We start from the raw sequence: 15,844 nt of genomic DNA on the forward strand, positions 1-15,844 counted from the left end.
CGAAGTGGCTCGCCACAGCAAGTCCCGAAGGAAGTCAAGTCCCTAACTGACGCACTGACCAGACGCTGTCATCCTCCTCGCTGAAAATCCAGCTCCAGTGTTTCTCGCTCCCCTTGCGGGGTGTTAGAGATCGAGTCCCGGAAAGAGATACCAACCTCTCTCATTCAAAGGTATGGAGCTGATTAGAACCTAGAGGAACTTTTGGCAACTCTTGGCATAACTAAACCAGAATAAGACAGCACCTACTTCTTCCCTCGTACTACACTTAAGTTAGGTACACTGGGGTAGGATTATCTTAGAAGCACCAGATGAGTATATTAGCCTGTGTTATTTATGTATGTATTTTTATGAATATATGTCAAAGCTACAAGACATGCTATTACAGTATTATTTTATCTTACTGCTAACGCTGTACATTTTATACTTCGCATTCTGTCTTACGATTGTAGCAGTTCTCTTGCATGAGAAAAAAGAATGTTCAATAAACCCTTTTATTGAAACGCCTATCTCACTATTTCTATGCAACTCTGTAGAAACGAAGCATGCACGATTGACTGAGTGAAATGGTTATTTTTTCCATGACTCTGAAGATATTGTTCCGACTCTTAAGGGAAACAAAGATGTCATGTTTATGCGGTTGTCAGAAACGAATCCCTTCTTTTTCATTCGAGAAACTTTCTAGTGACCTCTGAGCTAGCTGGTACACACATGTAATTAAGTTTAATGTACTTGATGGAGACATACTGACCTAAGTCCTATGTCAAAAATGTAGTGTATATTATTCCAATGCAAAGAGCCTATTAGAGATATAGGAAATACACTACACCCTCAGACTGATGTTAAAACTTCTGCCCTGCATCTGCTCCTCCCTGGATCCTTGACACTGACACTATCACATTTGCCCAAAATCTCTCTCTCCCTGGATCCCATGCACTGATGTTATCACATGTGCTCCATGTCTGTACCTCCATGGATCCCTCACTGTACCTCCATGGACCTGTGCATCAATACTATTACATATGCCCAGCATCTTTTCCTCCCTAGAACTCTCACACTGAGGTTATCACATCTGTCCCACATCTCTTGCTCCCTGGATCCCTTGCTCTGATGATATCACACCTGCCCTGCATCTCCTCTTCCTTGGAACCCTCATACTGAGGTTATCACTTCTGCCCCCACATCTCTCACTACCTGGACCCCATACACTGATGCAATACATCTGCTTGCATCTCTTCCTACCTTGATCGACCACACTGTTGTTTTCACATTCGCTCCACATCTGTACCTACATAAATACCTAGCACTGACGCTATCACATGTGCTCTGCATCCCTTCTTCCATGGATCTCTCACACTAATGCTATTATCAGCCCTTCATTTCCTTCTCCTCTGATCTGCCACATGAGCAATGTTACACATGTCATCCTTAAGGTGGTCTTCCGCCAAATATTTCACCTGCTTACATCATCTTTTTGTTGATTCTTTTTGTTGGCCTCAGGACTCTAAGCACTTTACCACTGCTGATCAGTGATAACGTGCATGTGATTCTTCCCTAAACATGGAAACATTGGTGTATACACAATTGGCATATTCGATTTACTTGTTAGTACCTTGTAAAGGGGTATAGCATATACCAAGTGCCTGTAAATTAAGTGCTACTAATGGGACTGCGGAGCTGGTTGTGCCACTCACAAAAGTAGTCCCGTAAACATGTCTCAGGTCTGCCACTGCAGAGCCTGTGAATGCAGTTTTGCTGCCACTTCAACTTGCCATTTATAACCCTTTGCCAAGCCTTAAACTCCCCTTTCATTATACATAAGTGTCCCTAACGTAGACCCTAGGGAGCCTATAAGGAAGGGTGCTGTGTAAGTAAAAGATAGGACATGTACTTTTACGTTTTGCGAGTCCTGGTAGTGAAAAAACCTCAATTCATTCTTCACTACTATGACACCTACTACTCTCATAGGATAATATTTCATTCCTGATTAGAAAGGAAAAGCTGGTTGTGTTTCACATCTGTCGAATGGCAATGATAAATCCGCTTTACTGGTAGGGTTGGATTTAACATTAATATTTTAGAAATACCACTTTCAGAAAGTGGACATTTCTCTGTTCTTATAATTCTACGTGCCTGCAGCCTGTCTCTAATGCATGTCTGGGGTGGGTGACAGCTACACTTTGTGCATAACCCTCTAGACAGTCACAAACACAGAAGGATGAGTTGTGTCTAAGTACTCATCTGCATTCTGAATTCTCTTCTTGGGCAGTAACAGAGGGAGGGGTTGACACTTACACCTGAATATACAGTGCCTAATCCCCACACAAAGGTGCTTATTGCTTTTATGGGCTAGTACTCTTTTTATTCTTTAAATATCCATACATCAACTTCTACCTATTGGATTTTTATCATTGGGTCTTGATTTATTTATAAAACTATTCTCTATTATTCTTAACCTGTGTGGAGTCTTGTTGTGGTGCTTTAATTATACTACTGTGCTTTTGTGTGTGTTGCACAAATACTTTAAACATTGTCTCTTTAGATAAGCCTGACTGAACTATACCCAGCTACCTGAGAGTGAGCACAGGTTATCTTTTAGTGTGTACCTAGCTTTCCCTGACTAGAGTGGTGGTCCTTGATTGGATAGGCTCCATGTGTCTGCTAACTTGGGACCCCATTTCTAATGAGAAAATATAAAAATGGTTCCTGAGTCCGCAGGATGTGTGGTAATGTCACATTTCTCATTTGTCTCTTCCCTAATTGATCTCTCACACATCTCCTTCTTTTCTCCCTTTCCAGGTCCCTCGCTCTGTGTGCAGTGAGAGTTGTCTCCCCGGATCCAGGAAGGTCCCTCTAATGGGGAAACCTGTTTGCTGCTATGAATGCGCCCTCTGCTCAGAGGGAGAGATTACCAATAAGACTGGTAGGTGATAAAACACAGCATGCCAACCAATGAGCCCTTTCAAAGACCCAAATGAAAAGACATGTAATTTACTCACAAGTGAAAGTTTCCTTTGTGAATAACCCCCTTCATTTTTACCTATCATTTCTAAACATATGTTCACCATGTCAGTCACATGGAAATAAAATTATTTGAACGGAATGATTATATAATTTTAGGCCAAAGCTAGAATGAGTCCATGGTATATGGTTAAACGACATCTTTCTTTCGTTTATTCTCACTCTCACTCCATTCTCCCAACCCAGTACCATCTTTGAGGTGCTGCGACGGGTAGAGTGACGCTAGGCACCAAGGTCAAGGAAGTGCCTCAGCATGGCAGGATGAATCAAGATAAGAGCGTCCTGCAGAGATCTATATGCATGGGTGCCATATTTCAGGGGTATTTACAACAGCATGATAACTCTGGTGGTTAATGCTCTTGAGGGAGTGATCTTAGATTTGTCTATTAGTTTTTACTCATAATAGAGTAGCATAGAGGGTTAGTGTTCCTGCTGCAATGCACAACATGTGACATGCAGATCAGAGATTAGTTTTTTATGTAGATAAATTAGTGGATTATCGCTTTTATCACAAAGATCCTTCTGTGAATTGAAGTTCAAAATTGTCAATCCTTCGGATATAACACCTTGATCTATTAACTGGCATAAAAGTCTAGCATGCAAATTGAAAGGTAGAGGTTTAGAACTTTATTGTTTTTCCTCTCAATCTTTTGTTATTCTAACATTGCTAACAAGGCAGCCTGCGGGTATCAATGCAATGTTATTAGCTTGACTCCTCAATCATTCATAACATTTATGGGCAGATTTACAAAGACTTTTTTCCTGGTTTGCATCACAAAAGTGATGCAAACCCGGTGCAAAGCATTGTTTTGGGACTTACTTTCCAGCGCAAATACTATTGTATTAGACAGTAGATCTAAGTAACACAAAGAAGCACTGTTCATTATTTAGGAAAAGAGGCATACCATGGGCGGCACATGACTTTACCCTGCACTCACCCATAGATTTTGATCTTTAATAGAGACCTTGATGACATCAAAAAATTATGCACCCTCTGAAATGTACATAAGGGCTGCACAGAACAACACACATACAAAGTGATAAAGTGTTAAATTTTGCCAAGCATAGAATGTTGTGCTGGAAGTGTAACCTGCCAGTAAAAAAAACCTATGTTTTATTTCACTCAAGCACCTTTGCACAATGGTGCAGGTGTGTGTGCGTTGGCGCAAGGCAGCCTACGGTACGCAAGCACTAGAGGAGAGAGCAACAGCGTCATACCTTAGTGCTCCAGACCAAGCACTCTAAAATGTAATGCCTACCATTGTGTATGACACCCGACTCCTGCACCTTTAAGTCATCGTTGTCTTAAGTAACATTTCCTATATTCCTAAATTGATTTGTATGATGGATCTAGGACAATTGGTCACTTAAGGCGGAAGGCCTTAAGGGGTGTTCTTTTAGCAGTTTTTTTTAGCTATTTATTCTGTAATTATTAATTTTATTACTAAGGTTTGAGTCAAATCTATTTCATCTATTTTTAGGTTGCATCATGTTTGTATCCCATATATTTTCGCCTCTATGTATCAAGTATTATCTTTTGTGATTTTGACATCCAAATAAAGATTTTTGACTGACAGACTGACTGACATTTCCAATACATTGATTTACACAATTGTATGTCTCATCGTCTCTGTATAATATGCTTGTGATGTACATCACTCAGTCTACAGTGGGATGAGGAGCGCTGTAAAATAAAGGAATGTGCGATAGGGGCTAAGGAGAGATGGGCCCCACTGGAAAGGGGCCAGGAGGGAATCCATGAAGAAGGTCATGGGAGGGGGCAGCAAAAATGTAAGCACTGAGCAGCACCAGAGGTGAACCCGCTCTATCTTAACATCTCACTGAAAGGCCTCCTCTCCCTTTCCTTCAGTTTTCAGGATCATGGGCCACTCACCAGACCCTCTTCATCTCTCAGCCCACGCATCTCTCTCTTTCTGCGTGCTCGGTGCAGTGTGTACTCTGCCCCCTCCTTTTTGTCTGTCATTGTCAGTCTGCCAGTCTCTCTCTCTCTCTCTGTCTCTATACCCTTTCTCTTTTCCCTAATTCTCTTTGTCTCTATCCTTCTCTCCATGTTTCCGCTTTCTCTCTCTCTTCCTATGCTGCTTTTTCTCAATTGAACTCTTTTCTTCCTCTTTCCATCGTTGTCTCCTCTCTCTTCTCTCTATCCTCCTCACTTTCTCTTTCATTCCTCTGCTCTGCCTCTCTCTTTCAATTGGATCGGGTGGTAAAATACCGAATCTGAAAGACCTTTGGGACTCAGAAGAGTCCTACCTACATCTAGAAGATACCGAATCGGTAAAAATACTGATTCGGTATTTAACGATCCGGTAAATTTACCGATTCAGTAAATTTACCGAATCTGTAAAATTGGCCCCCTACATCCCAAAAACCCATTTACCGGTCTGTAACGGCCGAAATCGTCCGTTACCAGCCGGGAAATGGCCACCTACATCGGGCCCTTAATTCCATTGACACAAACAGGCTTCCGGGCTGGTATGGGCACCCTAACAAACCTATCAGCGTTAACTCCCCTTGCGAAAAAGGCAATTGATAACTCCACCACTCTATATACATGTTTTTTACACTTGAAAGTGCCAAGATCCAAACTTTGGGCAAAAATGAAAGCTTTGGCTGCCCCTCCGAATTTACTGGGAGCAATCATAAATTTGTATTCGCATACTTGGGTTCAAATAAAAAAAGGAGATGGACGATGCCTACCAAAGAAATTTCAAACACGCAATGGGCTAAAGCAAGGATGGGTTTTGGCCCCTAGCCTATTTAACATATACACCGCTGACCTAGAGCAAGAATTACGCACAACCCAGGGAGATCCACCAAAATTAGGACAAACACCCATAGCGAGTCTACAATACGCAGACGACATTGTGCTCTTCTCACAAACCCCGTGCGGCTTACAACGGTTGATTTCTAAACTTGTGTTGTACATTTCCAATGCGCAACTAACAATAAATCTCCAAAAAACAAATATTCTATGTTTCTCCAGCTCCAGAAAAAAAACGACCTAAATTTGTTTGGAGGATAAATTCTTGCCCCTTAACCCAGGTAGATAAACACAAATACTTGGGGATACTACTAGACCATTATCTAAAGTACAAATACCAGGTAGATCTCGGGAAATCAAAAGCCAAACAACTTCAATTCGCCTTCAAAACAGTACAAAAACATTTAAGTGGAAGCTCAATGGGTCACGTGCTAAAGGTCGTAACAGCAAAATTTCTGCCCTCGCTCACATATGGCTCGGAACTGATGGCTACCACGGATTCTACAATACTAAATCTTGCCCAATCAAGATTGTTCAAAAATCTCTTCTCGATTCCGCGACATATTTCACAAGCTTTAATACGTCTGGAATACGGGTTAACAAATTAGATTCCGGCAAGACAAGGGGCCCTGGCCAAATACTACTGGCGCATGAGGGATGCTGAAGAAAACACACTTGCCCACCTCTGCTAGGAAGAAGTCGAAAAACAGGATAGGCATCCCAACTCTACATGTAAGTCTCTTAGGCAAGCTCTTCTATCATTAAATCTGGAAGAAGCTTGGCATTCACCTATGCCTCACAACGCTTTTAAACAGACCACTAAGATAGCTGTCAAACAAGCATCGCTGCAAATGGACAAAGGCTCAGTGGCTGGCAAAAGCCACGCTTGGATAGTGATGCCAACATATAACCAACTGAAGCAACAACCTTACTTGCAAGAAAGTTTTAGGGGCCACTACAAGAGGAAATTAAGCCTCCTGAAGCTGGGTTGTTTCATGAGTAAAGACCTAAACCCCAGATGGCTACGGACCTGGCCAACCTCAGACGTCCACCTTTGTGAGAAGGGTGATGAGTCGCTACTGCACCTACTATGTATTTGCCGGGCATTACTAAACCTAAGGAAGACCTTGTTAAAATCACACTTAAGAGAAGCTCAAGTCAGGACCTGCAGGACGGCACTGATAAAATGCCTCAGCGGGTCTTCGATACAACTTTCCTGCAAAACGATAGAGGGGCATATTAACAAGCAATAGCGATAATTATCGGTATTGCGTGGTCAGAGACAAAAATTTACCGCTGAGCTGCAGTGATTTTTATCGCAGATAAACCTTGGTATTACCAAGGTTTATCGCAAATGCGATAAAAATCGCCGCAATGCATGAATATCGCTGAAAAGTCAGCGATATTCATGCATTAGCGAGCTAATGCTCTTAGCCATGTTATCCACCTCCCATTGGATAACATGGCTAAGAACTGCTCTGGGGCAGGTGTTAGCTTTTGGAGATATTCGAGCTTAGCGGGAATATCTCCATAAGTTGGTAATTGGTGATAGCGATGTTAGCGACTGTTTCCAGTCGCTAACATCTTGGCACGCCCACTTTGCATGTCATTAGTGATAAATATCACTGACGTGCAAAGTGGGGCACAAGATGGTTGTTATCTCCTACTAGCTGCCGCTAACTGGTGTTAGCGACAGCTAGGTATTAGGGAGATAATGTTATCTCCGCTTTCTTGGCTTTTAAAGCCAAAAAAGCGGAGATAAACTCCCTTGATAATATGCCCCAAAATTCCTGGCTTTCGCTGCCCAAGAGCTAGAAAAAATACAGCAATGAAAGATGATCTGGGCTTCATGGTCTCGCAGTGGCCGTCTGGACTCTCTCTTATTTTCTTAATAGACATTTTCCTCCCCATTTTCTTGTTAAATGCACTTTATCAGTCTGACCATGTGACAGTTAAACGTAGTTAAACACACCTCCTAAGTACATTTCATCCTCTGCCACAGTATTCATTTGTTGGTCTAGATGTTTTAATGAGACAGCAACTCCTTCACAGAGGCATACCTGTGTGTTTGTTTTTAATATTACTTTTATATTTTGTTGCATATTCGCGCAATGTAGTTAATGATCTGAGTCATCCTATTGTGCCATTTTATGTTGCTTTTACGCTGATTCAAAGATGTTGATGTTCATTGCATGGTGGTATGATACACCTTTTTATGATTTTTACAAATCAAATGAAGTATTACTGTAAGTAAATACTACTGATTAAAAAGCCAAGTTTTTAGGGCTTTACGAAATTTAAGGTAATGTTGTTCAACACTTAAGTGAGTTGGAAGAGAGCCAGATAAGCAAAGGAGCGTCCTCCCATTCAGGCTCGTTTGATTCTGGGAACTTGGAATTTGTGTTAATGTAAAGGATTGTAGTAGGTGTGGGGGTTGGTAGTGGTGTACCAAAGTGCTTAGATAGAGGGGGGCTAAGCCAGAATTCATTTCATACATGTAGCAGAGGGCTTTAAATATGGCACAACTGTTGATTCTCAGCCAATGAAGTTCACAAAGTGAGACTGAGATGGAAGTCCTTTTGGGTAGTTTGCAGCGCAGTCTAGCTGCGGAATTATGGACTACCTGCAACTTGCGGAGTACTTCCTTGCTTGCCCCCAGATAGAGTACATTGCCATATTCCAATCTGGAAGCTACTAGGGCCTAGATGACAGTTTTTGTGTAGACGGAGGAAGCATCCAGAGAATTTTCCTAAGCCACTTGAGAATGGCAATGCAGGTGGAAGCAACTTTAACCACTTGTTGCTTGATCGACAATTGGTCGTCGATGATGACCCCAATGTTACGAGCCGATTGAAATGGGAGGGGGAGATCACCCAGCTGATGAGAGCCTCAGAGAGTTCTATTTTTACCAAAGATGAGGAGTTTGGTTATCCTACCATTTGGTTTTAATTTGTTATCATGCATCCAGTCAGCAATCTTTTTTAGTTCCGGCTGGAGCGCTAATGTCTTTGAGGTCTCCTTGGAGGGGAGCAAGAAGATGAGCTGTGTGTCATCTGCATAAGAGTATATAGTTAGCCCTGCTTGCTCAGCTATCGTAGCCAGGGGGCTAACATAGATGTTGGAGAGCAATGGATTAAGCATGGAGCATTGAGGGACTCCATACAGGGATACATGATTCTTGGAAGGAGCAATTGGGGAAAAGACCTGAAAGGTCCTATTTGATAGAAAGCAGGACAGCCATTTGAGTGCCATACCGGAAACACCACTGGATTAAAGAATTTTTAAGAGAGAAGTGTGAGAAACATTGTCAAATGCGGCACTTAAATCCAATAAAATAAGTGCCACTGTCTCTCCTTTATCGAACTTTTTACGAATGTTTTCGGCGACTCCAAAAAGTGTTGATTCCATTGAAAAACCGGCTCTAAAGCCGGATTGAGAAGAATTCAGAAGTTTGGTGTCTCAGCAAAATTTGTGAGCTGGATATTGATATGTTTCTCCAGAATTTTGGAGAAGACTGGAAGCAGGGAGATGGGGCGAAAGTTGGATGGGACTTCCGGATCAGTGTTACCTTTTTTTAATAGAGGTACGACCATGGCATGCTTCCAGGCTGCAGGGACCTTTGCTTCGCATAAAAACATTTCCAAGTGCAATAATGATACATATTAATTTTTAAATAAAAGAAACAACTTAGCAATGTTATCTACTTATTTAAACTTAATTTAAAGTTGGGTTTAAGTAATGGAAATTACTTTAACATTCTTAATTTTTTTTAAAATACATTAACTTTTTATTGTTAAACTAATAACACATTTAATTATTAAATGTACACTTTTTAAGGCGCACACACAAAACAAATACACACACATATGCGCAAAATTCAGAAGTAAAAATGTTGGGCCCTATTCACAAAACTAATCTGAGACAAAAACCTAACTTTACGAGTTTCAGTATTCACAAAGGGTATTTGGGAGTAGTAAAGTTAGGATTTTGTTTAGGTTAAAGTTAAGTTTTGGTCTTACTATTCCTAAATGCCCTTTGGGAATACCAAAAGTCATAAAGTTAGGATGTTGTCTCTGTTAAACTTAAGTTTTGGTCTTAAGTTTAACTGGGACACAATACTAACTTTACTACTCCTAAATGGCCTTTGTGAATATTGAAAGTTGTAAAGTTAGGATTTTGTCTCAGATTACTTTTGTGAATCGGGCCCAATGTAATAATTTTAATTTTTTTGTATGGGGTGTTACATTAAGCCTCTGCCTCCATTCTTTTCTATGGAAGTGTTTTGCAGAAGCTATGATTGGACTTGTTTGGTGCTAAATGTATTCCAAGGCTTCACTGTCGTTCATTTGCTACTGTCTTTTTCTTTTTTTAAAGTATCTCTTTTATTGATTTTTATACAACTGGGTAAAAAGCGTCCACCCTTCCTCAACAAATACAGCATGAACGTGACAATTTATTACATAACTTGGCACAATAGCACTCCCTCATGGCACCAACTTAGGACCTGATTACAATGTTATCAGAAAGGCCATCCGAGAGCCATCGCAAGTTGGACCTTCCAACCGACTTGTACTAGGATCCGGTTTCCCAAACGATGCAGTACGATGCCCAAAATAAATCAATACATTTATAGAGCGTGCTACTCACCCATGAGGGTCTCAAGGCGCTGTAGGAAGGGGGGGTGCCGCTATTGCTCGAATAACCAGGTCTTGAGGTGTTTCCTGAAGGTGAGATGGTCCTGGGTCAGTCGTAGGTGAGTGGCAAGGGAGTTCCATGTCTTGGCTGCCAGGTAGGAGAACGATCTTTCTCCGGTGGTGGTTCTGCAAATCCGTGGGACGGTGGCAAGAGCGAGGCTGGTGGAACGGAGCTGGCATTTGGGGGTGTAGAACGAGAGGTGGTTGTTGAGGTATTCGGGCCCCTGGTGTGTATAGTGCTTTCTGTGCGTGAGTGAGCAGCCTGAACGTGATCCGCTTGCTGACGGGGAGCCAGTGCAGTGCAGGTTTCTCAAGTGGGTGGATATGTGGATATGCCGAGGGATGTCGAGGATGACATAAGTCGTCCGGAGGAGTTCTGTATGCACTAAAGGCGTTTCTAAAGTTTGGCTGTGGTTCCTGCGTATAGGGCGTTCCCGTAGTCCAGTCGGCTGGTGACGAAGGCCTGGGTGACCGGCTTTCTGGTTTCAGTGGGGATCCATCGGAAGATCTTTCGGAGCATGCGCAGGGTGTTGAAACATGAGGACGAGACTGCGTTGACTTGCTTGGTCATCGTGAGGGAGGAGTCCAGGATGGATCCCTGGTTGCGTGCTTGGTCCATGCGTGATGGTGCGGTGCGCAGCGTCGTGGGCCACCAGGAGTCGTCCCAGGCGGATGGGGATTGTCCGAGGATGAGGACCTCTGTCTTGTCCGAGTTGAGCTTCAGACGGCTGTGCTTCATCCATTCTACAACATCTTTCATTCCGTCCTGGAAGTTGGTTTTGGCGGTGAATGGGTCTTTGGTGAGGGAGAGTATCAGTTGGGTGTCGTCGGCGTAGGAGATGATGTTGATGTTGTGTTTGCGTGCGATGGTGGCGAGGGGGCTCATGCAGATACTGAAGAGGGTTGGGCTGAGTGAGGAGCATTGGGGTACGCCATAGATGATCTTGGTGGCCTCGGAGCAAAAGGGAGGGAGACCGACACTCTGGCTTCTGTTGGAGGGGAATGATGTGATCCAGTCCAGGGCCTTTCCTTGGATCCTAGTGTTGTATACGCGGGTCATTAGGGAGCGGTGGCAGACGGTATCAAAGGCTGCTGAGAGGTCCAGGAGGATGAGGGCGGCTGTCTCTCCGTAGTCCATCAGGGTCCTGATGTCATCGGTGGCTGCGATGAGGGCGATCTCGGTGCTGTGGTTGGCTAGAAATCCAGACTGGGATGGGTCGAGCAAGTTGTTTGCTTCGAGGAATGTAGTCAGCTGTTTATTGATGGTCTTCTCGATGACTTTAGCCGGGAAGGGGAGAAGAGAGATGGAGCGGAAGTTCTTGAGGTCTTTAGGGTCCGCTGTTGGTTTCTTCAGAAGGGCATTGATTTATGCATGTTTCCAGCTTTCAGGGAATGTGGCTGACGTGAAGGAGCTGTTGATGATGTTCCGGAGGTGGGGTGCGATGATGGTGTCGGCTTTGTTGAAGATATGATGAGGGCACGGGTCGGAGGGGGAGCCAGAGTGGATGGTGTTCATGATGTGGGTGGTGTCTTCAGTGCTGATGGGGGTCCATGCACTGAGGCTGGTGGTGAGGGTCGTTGGTTTGGTGGCCGGAGGCGGAGTCTGGGGTCCGAAGCTGTCGTGTATATCTGCAATCTTGCGGTGGAAGAATGTGGCGAGGGAGTTGCAGAGGTCTTGCAACGGTGTGAAGTCGTTCTTGCTGGCGTTGGGGTTGGAGAGCTCTTTGACGATACTGAAGATTTCCTTGCTGTTGTGGGTGTTGTTGTCCAGCCGCTCTTTGAAAGATGTCCTTTTGGTGGTGTGGATCATCTGGCGGTATTCGCGGGTGGCGCTCTTGAGGGCTGTGATGTTTTCTGATGTCCGTTTGTGTCGCCAAGCTTTTTCGAGGGTTCAGCATGATTTCTTTGCGATTCTGAGGGCGTCTGTGAACCATGAGGTTTTTCTGTTGCTAGTCTGGCCTGGGGGTTTCTTTAGTGGAGCGAGGTCGTCGGCGCAGTTGGTGATCCACTGTGCGAGATTGTGTGCTGCGCCGTTGGTGTCAGGGGTGTCGACAGGTGGGTTCTGGCTCAGCGATGTGGTCAGCTAGTCTGTGGTGACTTTGCTCCAGCATCTTCGGGGGATCTGTAGTGTGTGGTGGTGGGATGTGGTTTTCTTGAAGGTGAAGTGGATGCAGCTGTGGTCTGTCCAGTGTAGTCCGGTGGAGTGGCTGAAGGAGACGTGGTTGCTGGCGGAGAAGATGGGGTCGAGCGTGTGCCCAGCGAGTTGGGTGGGCGTGTCCACCAGTTGCTTGAGTCCGAGGTTGGCGAGGTTGTTGACCAGGGTGGAGGTGTTGTTGTCGCTGTTTTTCTCCAGGTGGAAGTTCAGGTCCCCTAGGAGGTTGTACTCTGGTGAGGTTAGGGCGTGCAGGCTGATGAAGTCGGCAATGTTTCGCTGAATTGTGTCCGTTGGCCCGGGGGTCTGTAGATGAGCGTTCCTCTGAGGGTGGTCTGGGGGTCAGTGTGGACCTGGAAGTGTAGGTGTTCGGAAGAGGTGAGTGTGTCTTCGGCGTTGGTCGTGACGCTGATGGTGTTCCTGTAGAGGATGGCGATTCCTCCTCCAGTTTTGTTGACGCTGTCCTTCCGGGTAATTTTGTAGCCATTCGGGATGGCTATGGTGATGTCGGGGGCTGAGGAGGCGTTCATCCAGGTTTCTGTGAGGAAGGCGACGTCTAGTGCTGTTGTATCAAGGAGTTCCCAGAGTTCGACGGAGTGTTTGTGGACAGAGCGGGCGTTGAGGAGGATGCACTTGAGGTGGTTGTTGTTATCGTTGCTGTGACATGTGCACCAAAAAAGCAGAAAAACCAAATGATTACATTCAAAATTAATGTGTAGTTTATTTAAATATTTTCTTCAATTTTTTGATAAGAATCTTATTTATAAAAGATACATATAAGTATTTAAAACATCACTGACATACATGTTATGATTTCAGGAAATTGTTTACATATATTCAAAAGCATATGAAAAAACCATAAGAATTTGAACACACAAAGAAACAAAACACAGTACAAATGACTAAGATGGTAGAAAGGGCTAGTGGAGTAAGCAAAGCGGTGGGTGGAGAATCATATATAAGAGATATACGAGTGAACAGTAATAGGACTAAATGGAAATGTAGAAGACAAAAGTGAACCCCTCATTTCCAAAATAGTTACTCATGGACGTTCCATGAGGGGTTCACTTTTGTCTTCTACTATTATGGATATATGAGCATTTGAATTATGCATCATTGGATATCATAGAATGGATCACAATATTATTTACTATAATATTTATCTATCTGAGACATTTCCATTTAGTCCTATTACTGTCCACTCGTATATCTCTTATTTTCACTCTATTACTTTTCTATTTTCCCCTTCTTACCCTCATTTTTCAATATTTCCTGCTTCCTTTTTGAAAGCAATTATATTAATACTATACTGATTGGTTTAGAATAACTGTTTTTCTTCTTAAATAATCATGAGTCTCCACCCACCGCTTTGCTTACTCCACTAGCCCTTTCTACCATCTTAGTCATTTGTACTGTGTTTTGTTTCTTTGTGTGTTCAAATTCTTATTGTTTTTTCATATGCTTTTGAATATATGTAAACAATTTCCTGAAATCATAACATGTATGTCAGTGATGTTTTAAATACTTAGATGTATCTTTTATAAATAAGATTCTTATAAAAAAATTGAAGAAAATATTTAAATAAACTACACACTAATTTTGAATGTAATCATTTAGTTTTTCTGCTTTTTTCTTCCAATAGCTAAATAGCTTTTTAGTCTCCTTGGGTTTTTTGGCTTTATTAATGTTAATGTTAATGTTAATGTTAATATGGATTTGTTAAGCGCTCGTACGCCCGGGGGCTTCATGGCGCTGTAGAAAGGAACGCAACGCACCGGTTAAAAGTAGAAATGAAGCAGCTCAGCAATATGCCTGAGAGAAGAGCCAAGTTTTCAGGGAGTGTCTGAAACTGAGGATATTGTCACTCAGTTTTAGTTGAAGGGGAAGGGAGTTCCATAAGGTAGCTGCAAGATGGTCAAAGCAGCAACCTCCGAGACGCTTCCTCTTTTAAGAAGAGACGATCAGAAGGGATTTGTGGATGGACCGGAGATTGCGGGAAGGGTTGTATCTCTTGAATAAATCTCTAATAAATAGAGGGCCAGAGTCGTGTAGAGACTTGAATAGAATGCACCCGGTTTTAAAAGATACTCGCTGCTCGACTGGCAACCAATGTAGCTGTTTCAACCCTAATCTAACAGACCTTTTAGGTAGATTCAGAATAAGTCTGGCTGCCTGATTCTGAACCAGCTGAAGGCGTTTTAACTCTCCAGCTTGAAGCCCGAGATAGAGGCTGTTGGAGAAGTCTAATCTGGACAGGACCAGGGAAATGACAATCTGTGTGAGGGCAGCCGGAGAGAAGAAGCAGGCAATTTTCTTAATTTTCTTCAGTTGGAAAAAGGTAGATGACACAACTGCACCTACCTGTTTTTTCAGGGAGAGATCCTCGCTGATAAAGATTCCTAAGCTCTTAACTGAGGATGACTTAGATGGAGGGGCTCCCATGCTAGATGGCCAAAAGCTAGGGTTCCAACTAAGTGCACTCTGTCCAGGCAAGACCAGTTCAGTCTTGCCTGGGTTAAGTTTCAAATGACTGCAGTTCATCCAACTCAGAATGTGGGACATGGTGTTTTGGAATTCTACCACTGAGTCCTTGGTGTTTAAAGGGAAGATGAGCTGCAAGTCATCTGCATAGTTGAAGATGGTAACTTTCGCTTTCCTAAGAGAATACAGAAGGGGGCGTAGGTACAAGTTAAAAAGCAAAGGTGACAAAGAAGAGCCCTGAGGTACTCCACAGATGGTAGGTATAGTGGGAGCTGTGAAAGAGCCCAGTTCAACAGATTGAGTGCGGCCGGTAATGAATGAGCGGATCCAGCTCAGCGCAGGGCCCCTGAGACCTGCCTGCTCCCGTGTCGAACGCAGCCGAGAGGTCCAGTAGCACCAGAGCCTGGTGGATCCCCTCATCTGTGTTCCGCCTCAAAGTGTTCTGCACCGAAAGGATGACTGCTTCAGTTGAGTGACAAGGGTGGAAACCCGCCTGGTTGGGTGCAAGATACTCTGATTCTTCCGCAAATTTGGAAATACTATCGCAGACATGAGCTTCCAATAGTTTGGCACAATAAGGCAGCAAAGATATGGGCCTATAGTTAAGCGGGTCCACCGGATTGGCTCCGGCTTTTTTTATCAGGGGAATAAGGAGGGCTTTTTTAAAGTTGTCTGGGACTTTACCCTGTGAGAGAGATTCATTCAGCATGGAGAGAA

At 43.5% G+C, this 15,844-nt stretch overlaps 1 protein-coding gene across 1 annotated transcript in view; it reads left to right on the forward strand.

Moving 5' to 3' along the window:
- LOC147689501 (vomeronasal type-2 receptor 26-like) overlaps positions 1 to 15,844 on the forward strand; it is a 309,392-nt gene that overhangs the window by 232,315 nt on the left and 61,233 nt on the right. Inside the window, exon 3 of the mRNA XM_086940120.1 lies at positions 2,797 to 2,920. Within this exon, the coding sequence (XP_086796246.1) occupies positions 2,797 to 2,920 (124 nt within the window). The remainder of the gene's footprint in view (positions 1 to 2,796; positions 2,921 to 15,844) is intronic.

This window comes from Lissotriton vulgaris, chromosome 10, assembly GCF_964263255.1.
Source record: "Lissotriton vulgaris chromosome 10, aLisVul1.2, whole genome shotgun sequence".
Taxonomy (NCBI): domain Eukaryota; kingdom Metazoa; phylum Chordata; class Amphibia; order Caudata; family Salamandridae; genus Lissotriton; species Lissotriton vulgaris.